The 27,693-nt window shown below is 39.4% G+C and overlaps 2 protein-coding genes across 4 annotated transcripts in view; one reads left to right on the plus strand and one right to left on the minus strand.

Annotated features, from left to right (window-relative positions):
• The first annotated feature begins 3,352 nt into the window (after positions 1–3,352).
• Positions 3,353–22,198, plus strand: SERPINE3 (serpin family E member 3). Its single transcript, XM_009992804.2, has 8 exons — positions 3,353–3,611; positions 7,911–8,144; positions 9,634–9,831; positions 14,728–14,926; positions 15,975–16,075; positions 18,408–18,494; positions 20,104–20,187; positions 22,155–22,198. The coding sequence occupies exons 1-8, from the start codon at positions 3,353–3,355 to the stop codon at positions 22,196–22,198; spliced, it is 1,206 nt and encodes a 401-aa protein (XP_009991106.2).
• A 1,576-nt stretch (positions 22,199–23,774) lies between these two features.
• The window catches only part of INTS6 (integrator complex subunit 6), a 46,065-nt gene continuing 42,146 nt past the window's right edge, over positions 23,775–27,693 (minus strand). For all 3 annotated transcript variants that reach the window (XM_086612196.1, XM_086612201.1, XM_086612193.1), the window contains one exon: positions 23,775–24,169. In XM_086612196.1, coding sequence (XP_086468322.1) covers positions 24,076–24,169 — 94 coding nt within the window. In that variant the 3' untranslated portion in view covers positions 23,775–24,075. The remainder of the gene's footprint in view (positions 24,170–27,693) is intronic.

Consider the following 27,693-nt stretch of genomic DNA (forward strand, 5'->3'; position numbering starts at 1 on the left):
ACCAACTGCATTCCTTTTTAAATGCATTTCCAGCATCTTAAAAATAAAATGATTGCCAGCAAATTATCAGTACTTTCTTCAGCACCTTGTGATGCATAGCCAGATTAAGATCCAAAGAAGGATGTGATGCCTAAACTAGGACACAGGCAAGTTTAAAGACTCTAAAAAAAATCCTAAAAGGAGAGTCAGAAACTCCTTTTCTTCACAGCAGCCCAATCCTAACAGCTAGGTAGGTCCAGGACACCTCTATTTCTGATCTGGAATTTCTGTAATTGGCCGATTTGGTTTGCAGCCCCTGGGTTATGCCCCAAAATACCGTCACTCAGACAGCCTAGCTCCTGCCTCCTGGGGCTCCCTTGGCAAGCTCAGTTTTCAGACTCATCCCCACGTGGCACCAGCTTCTCCTCAGACATCCAGTTCTCTGCCTTGGATCCCAGTTTGGGGAAGAGAAACTTAAAACTTTGGCTACTAAACTGAAGGAGCGTGAGAATTTGGGATCTGGGCTTGATTATGATAGATGTTCATACCCTTGCCCCAGTATTTTATCACTTGGGGTTTTTTTTGCTACAGCTAGTTTCACTGACCCTTCTTTCTTGCTCTACTGCCTTTCATCTTTCTAATCATTCACTAATGGATTTTCTTTCTTAGTCATTATATGTAAAGCATATTTCTTATTCCCCATGGCTGCTTTGAACGGCGTTGGCTCATTTTTAGTTTTCTTAAGTCCTCTCTCCTTGTCTACAAACACTGGTTTTGCTGCTAAGATTCTTCCACAGCTTCCTTTTCCTAAATCAGGCGCAGAGAAGGAGGGTTTGCAACAGACACCTCTCTCTGATGAAACATGACCCAGAATGTTTTCCTTCCCCATCTCCACAGAAACAATGCTGTCCTACATCACATTTATAATAGATCCAATTTTCAATTGCGTATTCAATAAATACTTACCCCAAATCTGAACAGCAACATTTTTGCCGACTGGGAATCGAATGTCAATTTTTGACAGTAACGTCTAAAACCTTCAGGAGTTTGTTATCTTTCCTCCAAATCTTAATAAATCCACAGGAGGATATCAAACAGGGCGCAGAGGAAACGTCTTATCAGGTCTGGAGCCTTGGGGAACATCACATCAAATCCAGCTGTACAGTCCTCACCAGTGACCAGTGATAATTTATCTATTGACAGCTCTGAGCCCTTCGAGAAATCACTTGGTGGTCTCCTTTTCATTCCCTCTGAATACATCTCCAGTCCAGTGGACACTATTAATGATAACTTCAGCAGAGAGGTCCTCATTCTGCAAAAGTCTTAAGCCCAAATGTAATTTTCAGAGTGAGGATATTGCCATTGAAATCCATGGCAAAACCTACATCCCTGTCTGTTATGCTAGACTGGGACTGGCCAAGCTCTTGCCCTTCATCTGTCCTGGCAGGAAAGTGGTCTAAATCCCGGGAAGTGCAGACGAAGGGACGCCCATTGCTTCATTCTCATTTGGTTCCTAATTCAATTGTGTGGCTGCTCCTTCCCTGCTAAGGATGAAACAGTAGCACCTAAACACTAATGCTCCACTGCAATGACCTTTTGCCCCACGTCTCCTTTGCCAGTTGCGACGGGAACGTAGGCTGTAAAAGAGCTGAGTGTATATATAACGTCAAACTCTATGCAGATCAATAAGCTACAGTTTTACATTCATTTTTAAGCCAAAAACTTGCTTGCCTTAGATGCCATTGTGAAGCTGTGAGGCTTAACCTGTGAATATGATGGGCAGGATTTGATCCTGTCACATGAAGCAAGCCATGAATAGCTGCAACTGCTTTTAAAGCTGTCACAACCACAGCTCTTCTGCTTCTGGTTCGTTCAAAGCAGCCCCTTCTTCATGCGATCTCCTTCAAGTGCCCCACTTCGTTGTTCCTTTCCTCCTGGAAACTAAAGAGTGAATGAAAACCTTGCTATTTGGGATGGCATTAAAAAAAAAAAATGGCGAATAAAGACATTTTAATTGCTTGGGATTTCTGAATAAGGTTTCAAAGTGGGGGAAAAAAAAATAGCTGTGTGCCTGGTACACAGAGAGCCCTTTCTCTTGCCCTTTGTGGCAGAGGAATCAATGGAATTCATATAAAAGAAGGAGGGGGGTGGGAAGAGAGATAGGAGATGCCTTGCTCAGTACCAGCAGGTCACAAGTCTCATAAGGCTCGAGCAGGGCTTGCAGAGAAGTTGCTGACTGTATCTCCATGTGTACCTTTTTGTTCCTTGCCTTGGATTTGCTGGTCAGTGGCATGCTGCTTTGCCTGGCTCTCCATGGAGCTTGTAGCCTACAGGAATTTGGACAGAGTGGTACAGACATCGCCGACAGAGACTCTGGTCACTGACTATCCCTTTAAATGCAGTCTCATGACTTAGTCTTTACTCCACTACCTATTAAAGAAGGAGACAAGACGTACATAGACAGCTTCCATTCAAGCACCCAGAAGGACACAGGAAGGCAAGACAAATTTAACAGAGCTAACTGTGAGTAAATACAAGGCATTAGAGGTGCTCTCTAGAGCAAAGGGCATGGAGAAAGATTTGTAGGAAATCCTGAAGTGAAAGAAGGTGCAGTATTTTTTAAAATATACTTGCATACAATGTTCGAAAGGAGAAATTCTGTAGAGAAAGCTATTCTGTCATTTTAGCATTATTCCTTTAAATGTGAATCTAAGTGTCTCTTAATAGAACATTGACCATTGCTTGATTTCCCATAAAAATCTGAAGCAGTGATTTTGTGCTGCGAGCATTGGAGCCTTTTGCAAATACAATCTTTTTTCACTGGGATAAATTTCATAGAAGGAATATCTGGAGGGGAAATTTGAAGTCCTTTGCAAACTTGAATCTAAAGCCCAGCCTGGAGCCTCCAGTTAGATACTTGCACCTCGTGAGGGGCGGCCTTTCTTCTGGGAGTGCTGGACGTGACCCCCTTTCTGCTGGGAACAGAAAGGAGCTGTGGGTGCTCAGCAGCATGGAGACCGCATTAAGATGTCCCATCACGCATGCAGGTAGTTAACTTTTTAATCAAGGGGCTCTGTGCCTCCACGCATTGTAATGGCCAACCATCCTATACAGTACAGCATTCTGAAAAACTTGGTTCTTGTTAGTGAACAGAGTCATCGGCATCTCCCTACATCATTTTTTTTATGATAGTAGCTACTGGGTAGACCTGGACAAGTATTTTAACAGTGATCATTACTATTGCAGGTGATATATTAACACTGATGGAAACAGAATGTTTCTCTGTCAGCTCAGCCTATTGCTTTTCTAAATATATCTGTATTATTAATTGCAGGTATGATTAGCTGGTGGACAGTGTTCCCAGCTCGCCTTCATGTCGCCCATTTTCTTCTCTGCATTTATACTGTCTGCTTGCTGCTTAACCAAAGGAAGCTGCATGTCTTACGATGAGCTGAAAGAGCTGAAGACTGAATTTGCCATCAATCTCTACCGGCATGTATCTGAAGCAGAGAACAGAACCAATCTGGTAGTCTCTCCAGCAAGCTTGGCTGTTTCTTTGGAGCTGCTGCAATTTGGAGCTCAAGGAAATACCTTTACGGAGCTGCAGGATGCCTTAGGATACAACATTCATGGTAAAGTACTGCTTAAAAAAAACACTTCTTGTCTTACATTTTACAATAAATTCACAGCTTTACTAAGGAGACAGAAGTTGCACACATCATACTAAACTTTTGTCTTCTGCCTCACTGCAAGATGTAGTTTAGGAGTGTTTTCTCCATCTTTGATAGCCAGGTATCAGCTGGATAAAGGAAACTCAAGGGAATAGTTGATACACGTTATTATTCCTGTTTTGTTCTTGATCAGTGCTTTACTCTTTTACTGCACCAAAGTACAACTACACCTAGAAAAGCTGCTTCTATGAATAGCAGAACTGCTCCTGGTTTCCCAGAGGATCATTGTGTCCGTGGTGTCCTGGCTTTCCCTGTGTCCTCCGTGAGGAGGTGCAGTCGTATTCTCTCCTATCTCACTTAGGTTTTCTCTGTTATCCCATTAAGAAATTTTATGAAACCTATAGAAATTGAATTATTTTTAAGACTTGGCATCTTCTTCTAATGTTATTACAACTGGCCAAAAAGAAGAAAAGTTATTAGAAGGAGACTGGCAGAGAGAGATATACATTGACAGATGGATGGTGCAATTACATCTTTCACTGAAAGCAGGCTAAAATAAAACTCACTGGGAATCTGGAAAGGAATATGGAAAAGGCAGATGTCTTAAAATCCAGCATCAAGTCAGCTGAATTTAAGGATGCTGTTTTCATTTTAGCTCTGGATTATCCTACCATCTCACATCACACGTCAAAAACTATTTTACATTATGGGCACAATGTTTATGAAAAGCAGATGACTGCCTCATCTTCAAAATTTGCAGCTTACATACAAGACTGATGTATAGAGATGACACCGCTATTTCTCAGCATAAAATTTGCTTTCAGTGTATAAAGATAAAACCTACAGCAATTTCATCGTCCTGTGCTGTAATCTGCCTTAGTCACCATTGCCATTCCATATAGCATTGATATTCCAAACCAACAGAGCAAGTAAGAGCTGACTCTGGTTGATACATACAGATACAGCTGCTTGTACTGACACAAGGACAGTGCATCTATATTATGAGCAGCCGATACAATGAAGTCTTGCCTGTAAGACTCCTGTCTCTATAAATTCAGTAGGGTAATTTTAAACAACCTTAATTCATACAAGGATTATACTTTGCTTGACATTTCTGGTCACCAGGGACTCAGTTATTAAGAAAGAACCTTAAGAATAGTGTTGCACAGTGAAATCCAGGCACAGATCTCCACACCAAATGTAAAGAAGAGAAGTGCAGAGGTTGTTTTAATGACTTGCTAGCTCCTTTGCGCTGCCTTACTTCTTCTCATGTGGCCCATCATATCAAGCAGACGTTTTATCTCCATTTTAGCTGTCTGTTGCACAAGCCGCATGAGCTTCGGCTTTCAGTAATACTAATGCGTGAAAGTGAAAATAAAATGGGATGGGATCTATTGCACTCGGTTATAATAGCACATTTCTAGTGATGGAGAAGGAAATCACCTCCTCAAATCACTTAAATCAAATAAATAAATACTTAGACCAAAGCTCCTATCAGATGAGTAAAACCAAATCACGTACATATGCGTATCTGATAAAATTCCTTTCTTCCATTAGATGTTTGCATTAATGTTTCTGTTGGTCTGTCTTAAACAATAACGAAGGACGTGGTTAAAACCTTAGCAGGCTGCACACAATGAAAACATTGATGGTTCATTCACCATTCACGCAGAATCCGCTCTTACATGCGCTTGTAATCGTCTTTTAACATTTGGAAGATTTGTTCACCTTTATTCTAGTACTAAGAAAAACAATGTATAAAGGGATGTCTCTCTAGACAGCACAGACAAAATGACATGCTTTAAAATACTTCCTCCTTGCTGTTTTATTTTATCAATGGTAGGGTATTTTAAAGCAATTTTGAACTGTTCTCCAAGTAAGAATTCAGAACTTTGGTTAGCTAAGCACTTTGATACGACTGAAGTTACAAGCTCAGGATGCCACACCTCACATTAACATCTGCTTCCAATTTACCATCTCTGGTTTCTCACATCCTCCACAGAGCTTGCCAAATGCTCCCACACTAATGCAAAACACACGAGAAAAGCACTTTACACCTCAGACCGTGTGAGTTTTCTTGACATCTGTTCAAGGAGTTCAATACTTTATCCCTTAAAGAGTAATAGATCTAAATTTTAATACCAAACTTCCCATAGGTGATTAGACTTCCCACAAATTATTAAAGGGGCACTGTTATGTCAGAAAACACGCACTGGATTCTCAGGTGGTAGAAATCAGTAGATGTGAAACTCTCCCTTTACCTCCTCAAGAATCTGAACTGATGCAGTAAAAGCCTCCTGATGACCTGGCTGGCAGCTGGAGTCTCACAGTGATCCTGCCCTTGACCTGATGCTCAGCCTGGGACAGGTTGCTCCAGGCAGGATGGACTTCCCTGGTTGGCTACCCCAAACCACCCATGTCTGACTTCCCCCCAGGACTGCCTACACCCACAGGTATCTGGAAAAACTGAGTGATTCCTCCTTTTGCCTAAGGTCTCCCTGGAGTCAAAATGAAGATTTCCAGCCAGCCCATAAAGGCAAGCCCAGCCATAACCTTGGGAAGCCAGACACCCGTGAGCTGCCCAGGGCACCCCAGGTTTTCAGACCAAGGCATAGGAGTACCTGAGCCAAGTACAGCAACCTGGAGAAGCAAGGGGCACGATACTGACCCCTCCTTGGAGACTGTGGCCAGCAATTTGTATATAACAGTGAGATAGTGAGATCTCACACAGAAATTGGGACACTAGGGGGGAAAATCAGAAAGGTCCTCGTGGTCATGCAGAGCTAAAAGGTATTGATGTCTTGCTGAAGAGGAGCAATGCTCCAGACATTTGCCAGTCCTCACAGGAAACTTATTTATAGAAGGAGGAACTTGCCGAAAACGTCTTAAAGGCAAGTAACAATCTCAACAAGACTTTTATTGGCTGGGCACAGGCAAGTCTTCTCCAAAACACAACAAGGGATACGGGAAAGGGTTTGAACTGTGAATACAGCAAATTCAAGGGTATTTGATATAGAGTACATAAACATCATTCAGACTTGGTGCAAGTCCCAGGCCTCAGGAGGTCACCTCAGCATGAACCATCCCATCACAAACCATTACAGCAAGCAAAATAATGACAGCCAGAAATGGCTGTTAAATCACTCTTCAAGGGACCCTACTGGAAACTTTGTGATTTTAAAAACACAAGATCCTCTAAGCTTGTAAGACTCCTGTTCCTGTTGGGCCCACACCTCAATCCTGTATCCATCACAGAAGCCACCACTGTTGAACTACCATGAGCTCCCCAGGAACAGGAGACTGGGGCACTATGCAACTATTTTCATTCTTAGACAACAAACTAGAGCATACATGACTGAATTTTTGAATGACACTGAGCCTGTAATTGCTACAAGCATTTTTGAAGACCAGAATAGAATTTAAAAGGATCCTAGAGAATTGGAGAAACATGTGAAGTGAATAGGACACAATTCAATAAGCACAAGCGCAAAATTCTACATTTAGAAGGAATAATCAACCGTTCAAATCAGGGAACAATGAGCCAAAGAGCAATGTTTTTAGGAAAGGATCTGAGGGTTCTTAGGAATTAAAAAAAATGAATATCGAATGGGAAATATAATTGTACTTCAAAAAAAAGCAGACAATGTTGTGGTTTGTATAAAAAGAAGAGCCACTTGTAACACACATGAAGCAACCTACCAGCTTTATTTAGCATTGTCAGGGCTCATCTGCAATACTGGGCCAGTTTAGGGCACCATCCTTCAAGAAACAAAACAGCACATAAGGGCCAAGGGTAGCAGAGACACAGCTGGGGCAGCCAGTGAGATGCCTTTCCCGGAATGAGTGGCATCAATAACAGCAGGAGAAGGAGACAGCGGTACAGCGGCATCGTCAGCTCAGCCAGTCACAACTCGGAGAGTGCCCAAGAAGAAATAACGTACCTTATGAACTGTAAGAGCTGTGTTTGCATAGAGATGTGAGTCTGACGTGAAAACAGCCGCTTGACACATCTGTACTAGAGTGATTTCTACAGCAACATGAAGAGTGCTTTCATACGCCCAGTGCATCACCATCCTTGACAGTAGTGCTTGACAGTAATACCCTATAAAGTCAAGAGTGCTTCAGTTGTTACAGTGCTTCAACTCTGAGAGGACACCAGTGTCAGCACTGGAGTTGAGATCTGCGGAGCCCTAGTGCAATCTCTTCTATCCTTGGCCTCAACGTGATAATCACGGTTCTTCCCTCTCTCTTGCCTGGCAGATCAAAGCGTGCAAGATTTCTTGCACACGGTGTACGAAGGAGTGACCAACTCCAGCCAAGGCACGGTGGTTCAGCTGGCATGTTCCTTCTTCGTGGACGCCGGTGTGCAGCTCTCGCCCCACTTCGCTGCGCGTGCTGCCCGCTGGGCAAACAGCAGCCTGCAGCAAACCAACTTCACTGACTTCAACAGAACAGCAGCTCAAATACAGGAGTGGATCATGGGCAACCTTGGAGGTAACGTAACGACCCATGAGAATGATTGCACATGAATAAAATTTAAAATAAGAGCAATGAGAGAAATTACATTTAACCAAGTATGGAAGTTGTGGATGTCCCATCCCTGGAAGTGTTCAAGGCCAGGTTGGATGAGGCTTTGAGCAACCTGGTGTAGTGGAGGGTGTCCCTGCCCATGGCAGGGGGGTTGGAACTAGATGATCTTTGAGGTCCCTTCCAACTCAAACCATTCTATGATTCTATAAAGTTTTTTTTGCCACACTACGTGTTGTCCAAATGAAGGCTGAGAGCCAGGAAATCTAATTCTCATGCTGATGCTGATTTCTAACGTGGGGAAAGAGCTGGAATAGGTCTGAATCTGCAAGTATAAGTTTGCAGTATCAAGCTGGTAACCACTTGGCCTCATTCCTCTAATTTGTAAAATAGCAATTGTTTGAGTGTTTCCAGTTTTAATGAGGAGCAGCCAAATTCCCCAGGGACCGAGTTCGCTGTGTTGAATGCTTTCATGCTGCTGTGGGGAACACACAGGGCCATAAGCTCAGCAGTCAGACTCTGAGTTTACAAAATCAAAATGGGAAATAAAAAGATTTATTTTCCACACAAGCAAGAAAAGTAATGAAATTAATTCTGTGTTAATGAAAAACATAATTGAAAAAGCAAGCCCTTAGAAGCAGCAGAGCAAATCAATCCCTGATTTGCACCATCAACTTAAGTTACATGAGTGTTAATTTGGCCATCAACATGTAAGGTGATGTTAAGCACACATATTAAAGCTACTATTGAAAAAAAAACTTGCATCCTTCTCAAATGAACTGTAATAAGTGATCCAGCTTCATGATAGAAAAGTATTGCTCTGGAAGCAGGTACTGAAATGGGAGTTCATATTGCGGTGCTCACATGCGTGTCAATGAATGAGAAGTGAATCACACTTTCGAAAATCTTTGAGATTCCCCAGACAGGATCACTTGAACTGCCGAGTAAATAGGAGCGGGGGAGAATTAGAGTATGAGCTTCAGTTGACTTAGTTACTTCATAAAGCGGTCTGCAATCATGAATCCATTTTATAAGGGATTTCCGGTGCTAACAGTGAACCACTCTGAGATACATGTGGCCACAACTAAGCTAGAAAACCAGCCAAGGCCATCACCTAGTTCCAATCCCCCTGTCATGGGCAGGGACACCTTCCACTAGATCAGGTTGTTCAAACCCTCATCCAACCTGGCCTTGAACATCTCCATGGACGGGGCATCGCCATTGATCAACTCGAGCTCAGTTCTGGGGAGAGCACGGACCAACAGGCAACCCCAAAGAGGTGCATGTACAGGTGGGGAGGGGGAGGCAGAGGGTTTAACGGTGCCTTGTGAGTTGTGCCTCTTGCCCTTAGGGATGGAGAGCGATCCCAACTTGCTTCATTTACTCGCACAGACCTGGCCTTTAGGCCTGGGCAAGTAGGACAGCACGTCCCCCTCCCCATCTCTTTTCTGTGCAGATAGGGATGTGCGTGGCATGCCGTTGGAGAGCGCTGGGTCACCGCTCAGCCAGGTCACCTTGGTGAGCACCATGTACTTCAAAAGCACGTGGCAAAAGAAGTTTTCCTTTATGGATACCCAGATGTTGCCTTTTACCACAGCAGAGGGCTCAACCCTGAAAGTGCCCACAATGCATCGCACAGCCGAAGTTAACTACGGTAAATGTCCTTGATCCAGATTTGCTGTATTGTACAACACGGAACAGTTTTATTTATTTAATTTCCACAGATACCACACTATGATGTGTTATTTTCCCAGCTTGGAGAAGTTTCAGAAGAAATCCCATCAAATGAAGAGACCAGCTGGGTGACCGAATTGACTCCTTATAATCCCAAGCAATTATAAAACAGATCTTGGGTTCAAAATGGTTCCTGAAATATCTACTGTCCATGCCCCATCCCTCACAGGCCAACATCTCCCAGCACTCCATAGCAAACTTGTCAGGTGTTGTAAACAACTGAAAGGCACTGAGATAACGTGCCAGAAGAAGGGAACAGCAGAGACTGAGGGTACGACAGTATACAAAGTCCTTTGCAATGGCACGGAGTTTGTTAACTGATCAAAGCCTGTCTCCAAGGCTTTAGGGTAAAACTGCAGATCTTTAGGGCCAAACTCTGCAACAAAAAGGAGAGATGTTTTTATGATCCGTATACCAAATCATTGGATGATCTCAGCATGGACTTAAACCAGTCTAAATATAGGTCAAACTTGTATAATATATTATATTATTATTATATATTATTATAATATATTATTGTATAATATATGACCACAGTGTACGCTCCTTTCAAAGGCTTGGAGTATGTGGGCTGCTGACAGGACTCATGCTGTGGGCTCTACAACCTCTTTCAAAATATAAGAAGCTCCTTTCCCTTCTACCCTAAATTTCAGAACTGCACTTGGGTAAAAACCTTCCTAAACCCAAGACTGAATTTTTTCAAGACCAATTTATATCTCTTAGCATCGTGCCAACTTTGCCCTTTAAGTGAAATAGTTTCTCTTCAGCTTTGGTATTTACTCTGAAATGTATCTGTGAGTCGCTGAGCAGCCTCTCAGTTTCCCGTTAGCTAAGCTGAAGATGCAGGCTCTTTTAAACTATTTAAAAAAACAGATACTCCAACTCTCTACTAGTACTTTTTTGCACTTTTTTAATTTAACTTAATCTTTCTTGAAAATAAATGACCAGGAACATACATAATACTTTTAATGAGGCCATATGAACGCTCGATAAAATGCTCTTAGTATTTCTATGACTTGCTAAAAATACCTGCATAGTACACAGCAGAATCAGCCCAGGGTGGTTACTCAGGGTTGACCCCACCTGGGCCTTTTTTCTTTCTCCATTTTTTTCCCAGATGGTGAGTCCTAGGTAAATCAAGGGGAGGGAAATCTCCACAGGTACATACCTTTTTGTGTGTGTTTTTGAACCATCAGTTGATTTCCACCACTCCAGTCATCACATGTTTGTCTTTGATGAAAGTCTTGAGTGTTGGCAATATTTGGAAAGCCACCGGTAACCTCTTTTCGCTTAGCTCATGGTAGTTTCCGCTTCAAGTGGCTGCTTGCTGCCTTTCATTTCTTGCTCTAATTGGCATCACTTCCACCTGTAAATAGTGACACAGTGAAACATCTTAAAACTAGATGGCTGGGTCTACGCCTTTTTGTCAAATTAGTTATCAAGTCAAAAAAGTTTATAGATTTGTTTGTTAGGATCTGCCTGATATTGCAATTTATCTCACTTTCTATTTCCCTCTGTGACTTGATCTTTCTCCAGCGTATGTTCTAAAACTTCTCAGACACCTAAAATTTCCCAGATTACTTTCTTTTTCTGTATAAATGTATTCCTGTTTTCTAGTCATGAGAAATAACTGAATTTACATTCTAATAAAATCTTTGCTGACCCATTTGCAATTCCACATCCAAGTTCTGTTCATGTTCTGAGGTGGTGATCATCCAGGCCCCAGATTATTATTTGTCTCTCTCAAGTAGTGTAAATCTTGTTTCTGTCTCTGGTGTTGTAATATCTCCTGTTCTTTCCTCATTTCCATTAGGAACCTCACCATTATCCCTTGCTATATCATCGGATTATTTCTTTCTCCTCATTTCCAGCAAATAATGGGGATACATCTAAAAAATAATAATAATTCACAGGGTTCAGCAGTGCCATTCTTTCTTCCTTTTTCTCTTGTTTATATAGCTAAAACATTTTCCTTTTCTGTGCAACAGTAACATCAAGCAGGCAGTTGGCAGCTCGTTATTTCTATGCCTTTTTATCTCTGAACCATAATTCACCTGGGTAAGGAATCACTTTTTCCGCTCTTTGCAAATTTGTCCTTACTGTAACATCTTTCTTTGTGGTGTTTCTTCTTCCAGGACATCCATGATGTGACCACCACGCTTCTTCCTCCTGCTGGGACTGCCAGCTCCTGAGTGCGTTCACACCTCTGACTTGCAGTGCTCCCATCCTCTTTACATTTGAATCTTCTGCAAATTAGTTGACTTTACTGAGGAGTACAGAGTTTCTCTTTCCAAAACGCTACACCTTATCACCCTCATTTTTGAGCAACATAAACTACTACAAGAACTCGTGATCTTTCAGCCCTTTGTGATTCTGTATCACCAGCTCACTGCAGGGGCTTTGCTTCTCATGGTATCTTCACAAACAGGTTTCTTGGGCCTAACACACACTTGTTAGCTCAGGAACAGACCTTTTCTCTGAACTTTCTCTTTTATTACAATGAGATACTCAATGAGAGGTCTAAAATGTCAGAAGGCACGGGGGGCTGCCTGTACTTATACAAGTGGAGATCTCGGGTAAAGAGCAGTGACCAAACATTCAGCAGCTGAGCTGCATTGACTGACCATACGTTTGCTCCTGAGCCCTTGCAAACTTGGTGTGAAATCACTAGTTATGCTTGTCTCACCATTTCCCTAAACACAAGAACTCCATCTTGTCCTATATCCTTAAGTACGTAGCTGAAGCATTAAATATTCGCACAGAAGGAAAGTTAGCCAAAATACTGTGATGACCTTTTCATCCAGCCTGAAATGTGTGAGCTCTCTGCAGCTGGGGAGGCTTTTAAGGAAAGTCAAAATGAAAGGGATCATTTAAAGTTTGCTGATTGTCAGATTTGATAGGGCAAATTCAGTCTTTGCCACTAGAAATGCCAGAAATATTTCTAACAAATCAGTTTGAAATTAATACAAAAGGCTGGTTCAGTACAACACAGCAGAAGCGTGAGATAACTTTCCTTCGTTATTAGATGATAGCAGCTGTTGCCCATCATGATCCAAAACACAGAGCAAGAAAGATTAGCTGTGGCCTGTTATCGATCACAGCATTTACAACATTATTCATCCTTTTAACATGGCCACGCAGAACAAATCAGCCTGAGGACAATTAATACTGCTCTAAGAAAATGTCAACATTACTGTTTACACATGCCTTTTAAACACTGCAGCTATTCTACATATTCATTTTTCCAAGCAATTTGTTAACTATATTTGAATACTGATTTAGCATATATATAATCCTTATGGGACACTTAAAATCAGTTCAAGTAAGGAATGCTGAGAGTTCTGACTCAATAACCTCAAGTCTTTGATTTTCTTTCTAGTTAACAAATAAGGACTATATAACCTTTGTGCAGAACGTGCTGACTTCAAAACACCAGCACGCCCACAAATTTAACCGCTCATGTCCAGTGCACTACAAATGTAAATCTTTCCTGTTTGCCCATTACAAACCATTTTGCTGGTCTTTTCCCAGCAAACGATCCATGTGCTGGGAGGTGTTAAAACCTCTTCACACTGCATGGCGGGAAGTCTAATCTAAGAGCCTAGAATTTAATCTAGCAGAAAAATCAATATTTAATGAATCTTATCTAGTCCATACCTGCAAAACTACCAGATGCTGTACACTATACATTTGAGACATTCTATAGTTATGTATTTATTAGCATATACTTAGATATTGTGAACATACACTACCTGTATTGTGTTATTTATAACCCCTAACTCAAAAAGCCTGAGTATCTACCCTTGAAGATACAACTACTATAACTGGGTGAAGAATGAGTAGGTTCAGTATTTTGGATAGCCTGCAGCAAAGGCAAGAAGTCATTTGCTTGTGACTTGTATTTAACTCCTGGCCTGGTAACTATTGCTGAGTGTTCCTGAAACTCTATTTATTGGATTAACAGATGAAAAAAATTAGAAAGTAAAATTGTGATAATTGAATCTGTTCTTCTTTATAACAGAGTCCATCAGAAATGCCTAGATTAATTGTTCTTCAAAATATGGAAATAAAATAGCACTTTTAGATGGCTGTTAAATGCTTGCATAACTTACTACAAGTTTGGAAGCCCAACAGCTTTTACTTTTGAGACTAGCTTTTATAACCTTCGTCTGACTTTGATAGGTCTTTGTGCTTAAATTTTCAAAAATAAGAAATCTGATGCTTAAATAAGCATAAACCTAATTATTGTTTAATGTAACTATTTGTTTCTTCAAATAAGATTAAAACCGATTTTTAAAGATAGCAAAGCTGGAAACATGAGGCAAGGTAGGTTTCAGTTAATTAGACAGGACACTTGATTTTGCTTTTGCAGTTTCCATCAATAGTGAATTTTTAGTGAAAGATATTCGAAAATTGTAATTTTATTCAAAGAACATGTGTTGCAGGAGCAGTCACCATAAAGTTACTGTCATTGCCTCAGTATTGTTTTCTAAACTCTGAGCAAGGAGGTCAGCGACTATATGAGAAAGCAATAAAATATCCATGCTCTGTCGAGACAGTGTTTCAGGCGCTATTACTGACATTGGCATTTTTCTGCCAAGAGGTGTATATACACATCACACAATCGGCTCTGTTCAGCTGAGCCACTGCTGTGAGTTAACAGCAACCTGAGCTGCCTGCAAAAGCCCATGCGCCAGAGACAATCCCTTGTATCCCATCTCTGCTGTTCCGAACCGTCTGCTGACCCAGGCTTGGGTTGTGGGGCTTTCTTCCCCATTTGAATGATTAAATAAGATTTGTATTTGCCCACCCACAGGCCAGTTTCAGACTGCAGCTCTAGAGGATTTCAGCGTGGTTGAGTTACCCTACCTGGGGGAGAAACTCAGCATGTTCCTACTGCTTCCCAACCACAAAAGAACATCTTTGTCCCAGATCGAGTCTCACCTTTCTGCCAAAACCATAACCCTTTGGGCCAATAGCTTGAGAAGGACAAAGATGGACATTTTTCTACCTAGGTAAGCAATATTAATATTGCAAGATGGCTTCACCACTTCAGTTGTTAGAATTCTGTATGATAGTGCTGACACGAGCAACGTGTGAGACAAAATCAAATGAGATACTTTCACTTTTATTATTCATCACATGATCAGAAAAGCTCTAACCCTTTCTCAAGCCTTGAAGAGGTGAGCTGGAAATGCCAAAACTTTGTTATGCTCTGTACCATTTTAAAATCCATGTATTTCGGTTGATCCTGCAGCTTTACATAAAATTTGTCTGGGGTATAAAAATCCTTTAAAGGTCTAAATAAATATAAATGTTCCTGGCCCTTTCCTACGCTCCATTTTTCTCTTTTCTTAAGGAAGAGTAAATATATAACCTCTAAAAAAAAAACGCAATAGCTTATTTTTGCAACTTGCTAGCATACTACAAAAGTACCCTACAAAGAACTTGAGGCCCTCCACCAGTCATACGCATCTTTCCGTGCACAAAGCAGGTTTTCAGCCATCCATTTTCCACTTTAGTCATTCACGGTTGCTAGCAAATAAACCCATCCTGGAGGTATTTTCTATCAGCTATCCAAAGGAAATTGCATAGCAAGAGGGCCTTTCGTGGCTGTCCCTATTGTATGGATCAGCATGGAAGGGCTTCATTACACATCTCTTACACTCTCTACCTTAATGAAGCGCTGGAAAACAATTTGTACATTAATATTCTTTTTCTCCAAGCTAATCTTTTGGAAATGTTTCAAAGGGCCCTTTGCTACAGCCAAAAAGATTGTTAAAAAGAGGACACTTAGGGAAATGCAGAATTCATATGTCAGGAAGACTGAGAGGAGGTCCAATTGCAATAGATGGAGGTGAGGGATTCCTCCTGTTAACCTCTTTAGGTGAAGATGAGTCGCTTTTCTGCAAAGTCAGCTTAATCAGACAGAAGGCATTGGGCTCATACAGAAATAGATGGAAGAAATGCAAAAGCTTTAAAGAAATTGTATCTGGTTCCACCTTTTAGCTCGATGAAACTATGAATCCCACATTTAAATAAAATCTATCATATTAATTTCAGGTTCAGTATTCAAAGCCTTTTTGACCTAAAGACAGTTTTTTCTGCCTTGGGAATTAGAGATGCATTTGATCCCATCACTGCTAATTTTAAAGGTATTTCAGGTAAGAGGCTTGACTGAATAAAAAATTATCACTGACTCAGTAGTTGTAGACTCTTACACTTGACTGATTCAGTAGACCTGCCCCTTCTGAACTGATGGTACTTCTTCCTCTGTGAAACTCTAAAATACAATTCACGCTCAACTCTTCTACTTTATCAATGGCAATAGTATTTTGAGTTGTCATTTTGTAGGAAAGAGGAATTTGAAAGAGATAGGGTTGGTTTATTTTTTTTTCTCTTTATCCCTCCTTTTATAAAAAAAAGAAACTATGAAGACAGCATAGGCTTGGAAAACGGTTATTTAATTAGAAATTTAGGATATTTTAGTAAAACTCGCATTCCTACTTGTGTTTTTAAATAGTCATTTAACGGTTAGGGCTGCTGGTCCAAAAAAGTGTGTATGCCAACTCCTGACACCACAAACAATATTGGCACAAACAATACTGGTATATACTTGTGCTATCCTGTTTTGCTAATCCAGTCACCAGTGGACTCAACACCACTTTCCCTTTGCTAAAATACTAGTGTTACAATTGTAAACTGTCTTAGTTTTGGAAGTCTGAAATTATTCTGCTCCTTGGAAAATTTTTATCCCTATTTAATATTAAGTACTAAAATAATCCAAATTCTTTTTTTTTTTTTTACTTACTACTTTCAGCAACACAAATTATTTCAACTTAGTCATTTCTCCTCATAGCAAAGACTCAGAGTGGCAGCTGCTCCTAGAGCCGCAGAGTTCATGCAATTCCTCTGTATGTGAGTAAATAAATAGAAGTACGACAACAAGAAATTCTTCCAATTTAGACAAACCAGCTTTTACAGAAAAGTTACTTTTCTGAGATGTATCTCAGAAGGCACATTACTTAGGGATTTTTTTATACCCCTTTTTAAAATTGAACATAGCATTTTTTTATGGCAGTATGTATCTTAGACTGCAAAAAGAGATGCACACTAAAAATAATTTGTTACTGCTCATTTATTCGTTAAAGCCTGCCACTTTGTTTATTGCAAGAAAATGTTAATATAGTGATAAAGTGCACAAGGATGCATTTTATAAAGTTAACATCATTTAAATAAAGATAAATTCTTTGAGGAAATTAACTCCATCATAAATGATCTCATTTAGCAGCTTATATTTCCTATGCAACTTAGTGGCTTTCTGCTTCAAGTTATAGAGGGTAAGGCTTGTAGAAGTATTTAGTCCTGCATGTGGTGGAGTTATGGATAGAAGAATATATTGAGGCCCTTCTCAGTTCTACTTTTACACTACTCAGTTATGTATTGTAATAGTGGAGTTATAGCTATGACAGTCAGAGTTACATGAGGCAGAGCTTATGTGGAAGGTTTATCTTTTACTTAACCAATAGATATAGCTGGAAAAAGAAGAGGTAAGTTTTCAGTTCCTCTGCCATGTGAAGCAGAAGCTGTAATCTTCAGAATATTTACTCTCAGACCATATTTAGCAATAAAACGCATTACTTAATTTCAGACCTGGAATAGCTTCTTTATACCTGAAAGCTTCTATTCTTTTTCTTGAAAAATATGTTAAATTATTTTAAAAAATTCCACCTCTCCTCAGTGTTGTCTTGCTTGTTTCCACTCAAGATTTTTCACTTGACAAAATTCAGATAGAAACAGACAAAATACTCTTCTAGTATTTCCCTATTTTCACCAATATGTCAGAGTGGATTCTCATATTCAGACAAGAAAAAAACCTCACAACCTCTCCCACTTTCTGCCCTCCAGTCAGCTGTGGAGAAGCAGACTTGTAATACTTTCCTTGGTATCCTCCTAAAATTAACTTTTTTCCAAGCTCCATTTTATGTCACAGTCCCATCACTTTTTCCTGAAGAGCGTTCTTTCTGCAGTTTCCCTTCCAACAGTTCCTTGATCCAGTATTCATTCCCTGTCCCCACTGTGTTAACTAGTTTCTACTCTCACTATGTAACCTTGCTTTCCACCACAACCTGGGAGACCTCTCAAAACTAACAATTTCCATTCAGTATTCAGTCCACTGTTGTCCATATAGTGAGAAAACAGTTATAAAGATGAAAGAACAGGTAAACATGGGTAGAAATGAGGGAGAAGAGGGTATTCACCATGGTGACTTAAGGCTCCCTGGAAAGTCCCTCTGTAGACAGAGGTGCAGTCAAATGGGTGCATTCCTACTTACACTGGCAAAGGACCTCCCTCCCTCTGTCAGCAACAGACATCTGTTGAAGGTGTTTCAATGGAATTCAGAAAATAAAAATTCTGGTCAACAGACATCTGGGAAGGTGTTTGCAATGGAATTCAGAAAATAACTATTAATATTCATTTCTGGGATTTTTGCAGAACAAGGTAGTCTTTATATTTCAGAAGCTATTCACAAAGCAGAGATTGAAGTAACAGAAGATGGTACGAAAGCATCAGGAACCACAGGTAAATAAAATAAACTACTTTTCACTTCTGAAGATTATCACTACAGAAACAACTACTAGTCTTTTATTTTAAAGAAAACAAAACAAAACAAAAAATGTAGCATTTCAATGTATGCCTAAGCTAAATTTAAACTTTTACACTTAACACGCTTCCATTTTACCTTTGTAATCGTTCATAAGAACTCTTAAAACTCTTCCCTTTCCATGTTTGATCTTAGACTAATATATAAAGACTCAAGTGAAAACCAGCTTTACTAGCCCAGGGAAAGTCCAGTTTAAGAAAATAAACCACTACTTTTTCTGTTGGTCAAATCTGTTTGCTCAGATTGTAAAAGCAAAGAGTGAAAAAGGGTTACTAATGTTTTGTCCACAGCTCCTGAACTGTTATGGGGTTTGCTTTTTGAAGATGATCTCTTTGGTAGCATTGAAGGTCATGACGGGAAAGCTTCGCCTTCATGAACATAGGCTTGTTTCTTATCTACCTTGAGGTGTGACCCTCACGTGCAGTAGTTTTGGCTAACAGATCATTTCCACACAAGCATCTGGGGCTGGCTGAGTGGGGAGATTTAGAGTAAAATCTCAGCTATGGACAACGCAGTCAATAAACGACCTTCATAAGCTGAATGACATCTCAACAGAAATCCTCCATCACAACTTACATAGAACAGGGGAAATAAAATTACTGAGCTGTGTAATGCCCATTTTTCTTTTTATTTCTGTCACATGAGCTTTATCAAAGAAGTTCCATGCTTTTTTGTTTCCCTTTTGGAAGCCTCAGATGCTCCAGAGATGCTACAAAGTCAGCATGAAAGGCAGCAGCAGCCCTAGACTCCTGTGTGGAGTAGATTATGTAGGCATTACTGCCACTTTTTTTAGGAGCACTGAAATAGTGCCACTCAAACTAGTTTTACTGAGTCCTACTTGGAAGTTTCAATTGAATCCCATTGTTTTAACTGCTCATTAAAAAAATAATCCAAATCTAGGGGTTTTAGTATTTTTTTTTAATACTGTATTCTCAATACTAATGTAGATATACAAGGAAGAATTTATGTGAACAAGATGCATTTTAAGAATAGTTGAGCCATCATAATTCTTAAGGACTCTTTATTTAATCTAGTAATTAACCTGCAACTAGAGAGGGGAAGGACAGTCATAAATTGAGATTAAGGATATTTAGGTTTAGGTAGACATTTCTCTGCTGTTTGACTCCCATTTAGAAAAGGGACCACATTTGTGCCTTGCTTACCTTTTTTTCACCAGAACGGCATAGCTAGAAAAGGACTAACAAGTTAGGCTATAGCGTCATATGACTTCAGCAGAGTTAGGGCCGTGATAATCACAAAAACATAACAACAAAAATTACATTACCTTCGAAATCCAAAGCCAGACTCATTTCAACAATGAAATACACATGAATCACCTGCATGTAGTCTCTCAACACTTGTTCATTCACCCAGACTGGTTTCGCTGTGGGATAAAACTTGTTTTATTCTTAAAGCAGAGGAGCAACTCAAAACCCAAGGTACTAAACATCAGAGCTTGAGGGCACTGTACAGAAGATGGAATGAAAATGGACACATTTTACTAACGTTTTCTTTGTTGCATTACAGCAATGGTGTTACTGAAAAGATCTCGAACACCTATTTTCAAAGCAGACAGACCTTTTACATTTTTCCTGAGACAAGCTAACACAGGTATGCACGCTCTTCGTTTCAGTAGCAGAATCCTTCACAAGTAGCACTAGAATCAGTGACAAATTCTTCGTAAATAGCGTGCCGTTCTTCAGCCCAGGAAATTTCAACAACCATGGGAACAGTGAGTTTAGGGGTTTTAAAGCACGAAGAACACAGTTTAATTTCTTTAAAAAGAATGTGTGATAGTCGTGGAAGTCACGGAAGCCAGATTAGCCTCTTCTATCTATACACAGTATGTGGTCAGAAAGATTTCTGACATAATTACAGGCACTGGAAACATCTTATAGATCTTAAATGTCCCAACCTCCACAGGGCAATTCAAATTACAAGTGGGCTGGATCAGCTGGATTCATATCTGAAGAAGTTAAAATACAAATCTTTCCCTATAAATGAAACTTATTCCTGCCTATGCAGATGGTACACAACAAACAGACTTCTGCCTGTAGACACCATGACTCCAGGACCTGAAACTCCCTGTATTAATTCTCACCTCAGCAGTTCCTAGGGATATAGCTCCAAATTCTGAAGACCAACCATCTTTTGCCCAGCTACAGCTCAGAATATGCAGAAACAAGTTTCTCTTCCCTCGTATCTTGAATAGCAATACTTTCAAGAAGATAGTTTTACACATCTGGAACTCTTCATTACTTAGTATCCTCATGAGACATTCAGGTTATCAAAAGCCATAGATATTCACTGCATGTAACCAGGTGACTTAGCTCTGCAGAAAGCCTAACTTGTATCTTCACTTTTGCAAGGAATTGCCGAAAAACTGCATGTTTCTTTTGCAACTGATAACTCTTTTCCTTGTGAATGAACTCTCCCAGCCCCCCAAACACAAATGAACAAAACTGCAGAGCATGTCTGAAAGAGTGAAGCATCACAGTGCTTCTTTGGCTTCAGTATTAAACTGTGTGTCTCATTTCAGATGTCCAATCTCGTAAGGTACTCCAGAATCTCTGCCAAAGGAAAACACCATATACAAAATTTTAAAAAAAGGCAGTAAACTCTGATCTATGCAACCTGAGTCAGTCCCTTCAGGATTAAGAACAAAACATGATTTCTGTGAATAAAATTGCTCTATTTACAGTATACAATAAAGTATGTAAACAGGAAGGAAATTAGATTGTAAACCAGGATTTTTATATGAAATAATATTACAAAATACATACCTTCCAATCAACTCAAATCAGAAGTACATTTTTGTAATCCAAGTTTTTTAATGCAAAAAGTGAAAACTGAAAACATTCAAAATAATTGTTTGTTCAGATGTAGTGACTGAATTTCTTCAGGCATAAAAAGGGGGTAAACAAGAACTACTTTTAATACATTTTATTAACCTAACTAGATGTACTTAAAACTTACTATTCCTATAAAGTTCACAACGAATCTCCATGTAGACCAAAGTCTTCACTGCATCGCTCTTCTAGTAATAGCAGAAATATCTTCTGAGACTTAAAGCAGCATAACTCTCTCTGAAATAATTGAAAAAAGTTTGGGATTTTTTAAATCAGAATTTCACTTTTGAACATACTCCCTTTCAGGGACAGGAAAGCTAACAGCAATACAAACAGCCGAACCACAAATTCAATGAATCTGAGGCAGTGATTTCATTCAAGGGGTTGTAATAATCTCTTCTGAAACTACAATATCAACACAAATAAATGAATTTAGGCTGCTTTGCTCACAGTTCAAAAGTTACCCTTTAGCGAATGATTTGGTTAAAGTTTCAGGTTTTGGCAAGCTTCTAGTTTGGGTTATCAACTATTTGGAAAGTCCTTTTTTTGTTTTTAATATAGAAATGTTCAAATTATTCTAAGACAAGCATGCAATTGGAGTCAATTTTTCCATACAAGCAATGATCACAAATCTACTAGTTCTGTGCTGAATTTATGTATTTAAACTGTACTACACTTTGAGAATGTGGTCCCAAACTAAAACAATATTAATATTGTTTTCATTTACAGGTTCAGTACTCTTTATAGGAAGAGTTACAAATCCTTCATTATAAACACTAGACAAATACACTGTCTTCTGTTCCTCCTATGGTGAGCCTTCCTTCAATGAAACTAAAGGCTACATTATATGTATTTATTAAAACACTGTTTTAAACAATATCACTTTTGCAAGAATAAGAGTGAGCAAGTTGTCCAACACCTTATTACTTTGTATACACTACTGGAAACTTATAGCTCGCTAGAAATCATTAGCACCACAGCTACAGCAAAGATAATAAGCATATAAACATTTGAGCAAAAACCAAACAGATTTTGCCACTGAAATGTTTAAGGATATAGGCCAACAGCTTCTGCTTAACTACTTCGTCACGGCTAAAAGTCAGCTTGACTGCTGCTGAGTATGTAGGTCATCTGAAAGAAAGTATCCCACAATAAAACTTAGTGTTATGTGTCATTTTTTCAAGCACAACTTTATTTCCCTGTCCTGAAATAAAAAACTTAAGGACAATATTGAAGTTCGTTCTGGTCCTAGTCTTAGGTATATTCCAGCTGAGATAGTAAGGTAACAAGCAAGCAGCACAATGTTGTGAAAAGGAAACCAAGTTGAGAGGCTGTTTCGAAACTAAGAAAACAGGTAGGAAGCAGATATACCCACTCATCAATGACTAAACAAATATTATTGCCAAAAAAGGTAGTGGTACTACCTTTTAATTTTACTTTTTTTTTAAATGAATACAGCATAGAATGGACATTCCTGAAGAACACTAAATGAGGCCAAAAGCATCTAGAAAAATGCTTTTTTCAGCATACTGACAAGAATTGGGATCAAGTGAGTGTTTTAGCACAAGGTTTAGCAACTCATGGCACAAGCATCAGAAACCCAGGCCCAAAAAGATTTTGGGTAAAGACTACTCCCAAGAAAGAATCAGAGGGGAGCTGCTCCCACTGAATCAAACGAAGCTTTCCAGAAGTTAAGAGCATCTAGCACAGATAAAAGCCATGGCCAATAAAGCATTTAGTGATATTTCATTTTCAAGTAGGAGCATCTTCTGGCTGTTCCCACATTTGTAAACACGTAAAAACTTCTGACACAGAAAAACTCTGTGCGACATTCCTCAAAGGCTACTCACCCCTGCTTTACTACATCATATGCTCATAAAACTGTGGGGTTTGCCATTGCTGTGGATGTGCACACAGTACATCAATTTGTTATGCTAGTCACCAAATAGTGAAGTGCAAAGTACACAAAGCCACAGGGTATCATCCTACCGTAGCTGCACTTCAGCATTAGCTTCCTTCCACTCATTCTCTGATTAAGAACAGAATATCCAGTGATACAAAACTGCTTTTCATTCTTTAGCACTGATACTAGAACATGGAAACTCTGGAAAGGGAAGGCAAAATGAATAAAAACTGTACTCAATCCTACACAAAGATTAAAATAGAGCTTTTATTGATGGAATAACAAAAGTGCTTTTCTTAAATATTTTTCAAAATACATTTATACAACTTACAATAATATATCCAAAATAACTGTATATACAAAACATTACCTTGTTTAATGTATGTGCTTTTTTTTTTTGAAAATTACAAAGCAACTTTTTGGCAAAGTTCAACCTTAAGAGGTGATAGTTTTGAAGGTCGGATTAAGAAAAATAGAACCTGAGGGAAAGTGACACTTAAGTCCATGACAAGCAAGAAGTTCTCCATTTAGTTAAATAAAAATGTTTTTGTGATATTTTTCACGTTACAAAAATAACAGAAGTGAAGAAAAAAAAGAAAAAAGATGATGGATACTTTTTTCATCATTTTATAGAGCAGCTTCTCATTCTTTCAGGTATAGGAGCTTGAGATAAGAGTGCATGTCAAAAATGAATGCAAGTAAGGACAGCAGTGCCCTGCTGTGGCTTTCTCTTGTGTGCAGTGTTTCTTAGCTGCTGTTGATATGGTTGACCTGATTGGATCTGCGATGGATTTCTTCCAGAAAACTCTCAAGCTGTTCTATCAGCATTCGTTTTTTAAACCTGTATTTAAAAGAAAGCATAATAATGGATGCACACAGTAATACATGAAATATTGTTCACAAAACTTTTACTGAATCCTGGAAACTTCAGTTAATATTTTAGGTCCAGTGCATGATGAGGTTATATTCACGTCATATGTACATACACTGTCTCCTAAAGTTCTGGTAAACTACTGACTTGCTTTTCCATTTAATGAGAGAATACAAAACTATGCTTACTACAGTCCATTCCAGCACATTACTGAACATCAGTCAGCCCTCAGAAAGCCAGGAAAAAGAGAGCTAAATGTTTGCTGTTTCCAGAAGCAATGTTCTGAAGTACAGAAATTAAACAGATGCCGAAAGAACTATAATCCTAAAGCTGGCAACAGCTTTTAGGGATTATTTGCATGCCTCCATGGTGCACTCACAAAAGTTAAGTGAAGCTGGTACTGGTGAAAGAATAGCGATTACACAGTGCAGAGCAGATTTTCTGACAAGGAAATACAAAGTAAAAGTTTGAGGCAGAAATTAAAGAAAATACTTAATCCATTCCTGGAGTCTCTGAAGTTCTATTCCATATTGATTACATAATTTGAACAGCAGATTATTTTGTCACCTTTTCTTACCCCCCTGCCTTGGCACACACAGCTCCTTCCTGTTTCCAGCTAGCCCTCCCCTTTGCAACATTTCTGCATCTGAGAAGCCACTTCTGACCATGCTTTGGCAGCTGTATGTGTATCCAAAGATAAGCAGCAATGAAAAGATCACACACTTTCTCAACTCAGTACTATCCTGAACTACACGCCAAGTTCAGTCCTGTGACCTTATTAAACCCTAGCAAAAGCCTCTAGTCCTAGCCAGGCCTCCCAGTCCATGTTCTTGGCTTGCAGAAACATGGCATCTGCCTTAATTCCCAGACCACAGACCTCCCCACAATCCCAGCTTGACTATGGGGAAAAAAGCTACCATTCCCAACCACTTATTATCTCGTTGAATACTCATGCTCTGGGCCCTTACCCATCCTTCTCATCATAGTTCTCCTCAGTAATCCCACACTTCAAGCACTGCTTCCCCTCCATTATTCCTCCCTGCTTTCACAACTGCTCCCTGCTTGTTGAAAAGTATTAACCTGGGAAACAGGTAATTATTCCTTCTCATCTCCTCTAGTAAAAGTCAAATTATTCATGCTAATAACAAATTGCTTTGCTATAATACAACCCCAGTGAAAATTTAACATGCTTATATTCTGTGCAAGTGACTGGACAATGTTACTTTCCAGAATACCTTCAAGCCCCTCTGAAGCAGCTGTGCAAGTTAAGAGCAGATGTTTCCTAAAAACTTAAAACCTGGTAGAAGATGGGGAAAAAAATACATTGCTAGCTATTGTCACACTACTGTTGGCACAAGAATTCAGGTTCACTGTGCACTATGTCAAGCTCTACAGTACAACTCACTGAAAGTCCAAACACTGAACCCTAGAGCAAACAATTTCTTTCAAGACAACAGAAACAACTTACCACATTATCTAATACTGTAATTAACAGAATTAAGCATTGACTCTAATTTAACTGTTCACTCTGCTAGGAATATTAGTACCCTTAATAATAAAACTTCCTTGAGTAGTTTCAGCTATGCAGCATAAAGCTTCGTTATTACTTTGAAATTGGTTGTGCCAATCCTTGCCAGCACTTTCATCACAAGTGGGGTATTTGCTCAGCATTTTGTCTGGGTACACTCTTTGGGCTTTGTTACGTATATTAGTAGCTTAAAGCTCTTAATTTGAGGAATAAATAAAAAGGAATTTAATTTCTCATACTCAGAAGTTGATTGATTTGGAGAACACCGATCTGTGTTTTTTCAGCTTTTACTCTAGACTATTTAGCACAGAATAAAAAACCCACTTATTCTCAGTTCTAGGACCATAAAAGGATTACTATGCCAACTCCAGAAATACCAAAGACCTTTCCGCTACATCGGCTAATTCCTTTCAGCCCTTTCCTAAATAACTCTTCATTTTGCGCATCCAAAGTTATAGCCATCTATTGGGAAGTTGTGTCTCATGTGTTCAGTAAGGACTCCTTAAAACCACTAATACTACGCACCCAGGCTGAGCCAAACGTGTAGCACTAAGTGTAAGAAAAGTGTTTGACAGAATAGAAATAACTAAGGATTTGAAATTGAGATATGGTATCTCCTCATCCTTAGTATTATCATGATACCTGGAACAACAACAACAAAATCCATTATCTACTTCATCTTGATTTCTGCCTCTCAGGAGCGATAGCTTTTCTGCTATCAGAAGAGGAACTGTGGGGCAGTCAGTTTCCAAAGGAAGCTGAAAACTGAGGATTGTTTTAGAAATCTTCCTCCCCCCTCACAATTCTCTAGTGAATTAACCTCCAGAATCGAATGGGGACTGTTTTTAAACACACATTTTGTGCTAAAATGCTCAAGAGCTTTCTTAAGTCTGTGTTCAGAGTCAGAGCTCCTTGGAGCATAGAAAAAGAGCAGGCATCCCAAATCTGAATTGCATTCCGTGGCATTGCAAAGGTCAGCTACCAGTTCACAAAACACGACCATCTCAAGAACTCTGGGGAGTCTAGAGATGTTTCCTGCAGGGAGCTTGGAACCTTGGTTAAATGTGAAAGCTTGCCTGGATAATGAAGGAAGCAGAGAATTGCATAGAGATGGTGGGCAGTGCTATCCAGGTGGATAAAATGACCACACTATAAAAATCTAGCCTAGGAGAGAAGAGGAAGGAGAGAGATTAAGTCCCTACACGCACACCAATAAAAATTAAAGTTTAACAACAGTCGGGAGAAACAGAATTGCCAACTTTTTCCAACAGTAGATATACAAAACTGTTGGCTATGGTGAGAGACGGGATTTAATTTTGATGCATCCAACAGCAACACTCAACCACTGCCAAATTTTGTAGGAAAAGTCAACTCAAGATAACTGGAAAAGAGAAGTTGTGCAAACAGAAATGAGAATTACAGATGATTTAAAGAACCTAATTTTAGAGACACAAATATTCCAACCCCACTAAGGGCTGCCACTGACTTCAGGAGCAACAGTATTGTTTTGGTGTGAGACGGTGAGGAAGCAAGTATAATCTACAGGCTATGGAACAAGTCTGAGAGGTGATATAACAATAAGCACAGATCAAGCAAAAGTATGATAAAGTAGTTGTTGCTATAGGATGAGTATGATCTATATACATCTACATGCCTCACTGTGCTGGCAGTAGAAGGGTAGAGGAGCTGTATGAATGTCCAACGTTCAACGTGTCTTAAACTCTCAGCATGGGTTTATCCAAAAACTACATCGATTTTTATTTCATCATAAAATTTGTTTAATAATGCCACAGGAAAAAAGCTGACTACTACAAAAACAGATTAGAGAAAAAAAAATCAACTATTCTTTGAGGCTTCTGAAATAAGCCTCAAAGTTACAGTTATATTTATGATCCAAACAAGATGCTGGAATTATTAGTTCACTTCAACTCAAACACTATTGGTTCCAATCATACTTACACATTTC

The sequence above is a fragment of the Tauraco erythrolophus genome, chromosome 1, assembly GCF_009769465.1.
Source record: "Tauraco erythrolophus isolate bTauEry1 chromosome 1, bTauEry1.pri, whole genome shotgun sequence".
Classification (NCBI taxonomy): Eukaryota; Metazoa; Chordata; class Aves; order Musophagiformes; family Musophagidae; genus Tauraco; species Tauraco erythrolophus.

Excerpts from the sequence above, each read along its gene's own strand:
- SERPINE3 (XM_009992804.2), top strand. The coding sequence starts at position 3,353 with ATGTCGCCCATTTTCTTCTCTGCATTTATACTGTCTGCTTGCTGCTTA. Across the intron at positions 14,927-15,974 it reads ATGGACATTTTTCTACCTAG|GTTCAGTATTCAAAGCCTTT; the intron begins GTAAGCAATATT and ends TATTAATTTCAG. Across the intron at positions 20,188-22,154 it reads CCTGAGACAAGCTAACACAG|GTTCAGTACTCTTTATAGGA; the intron begins GTATGCACGCTC and ends TTTCATTTACAG.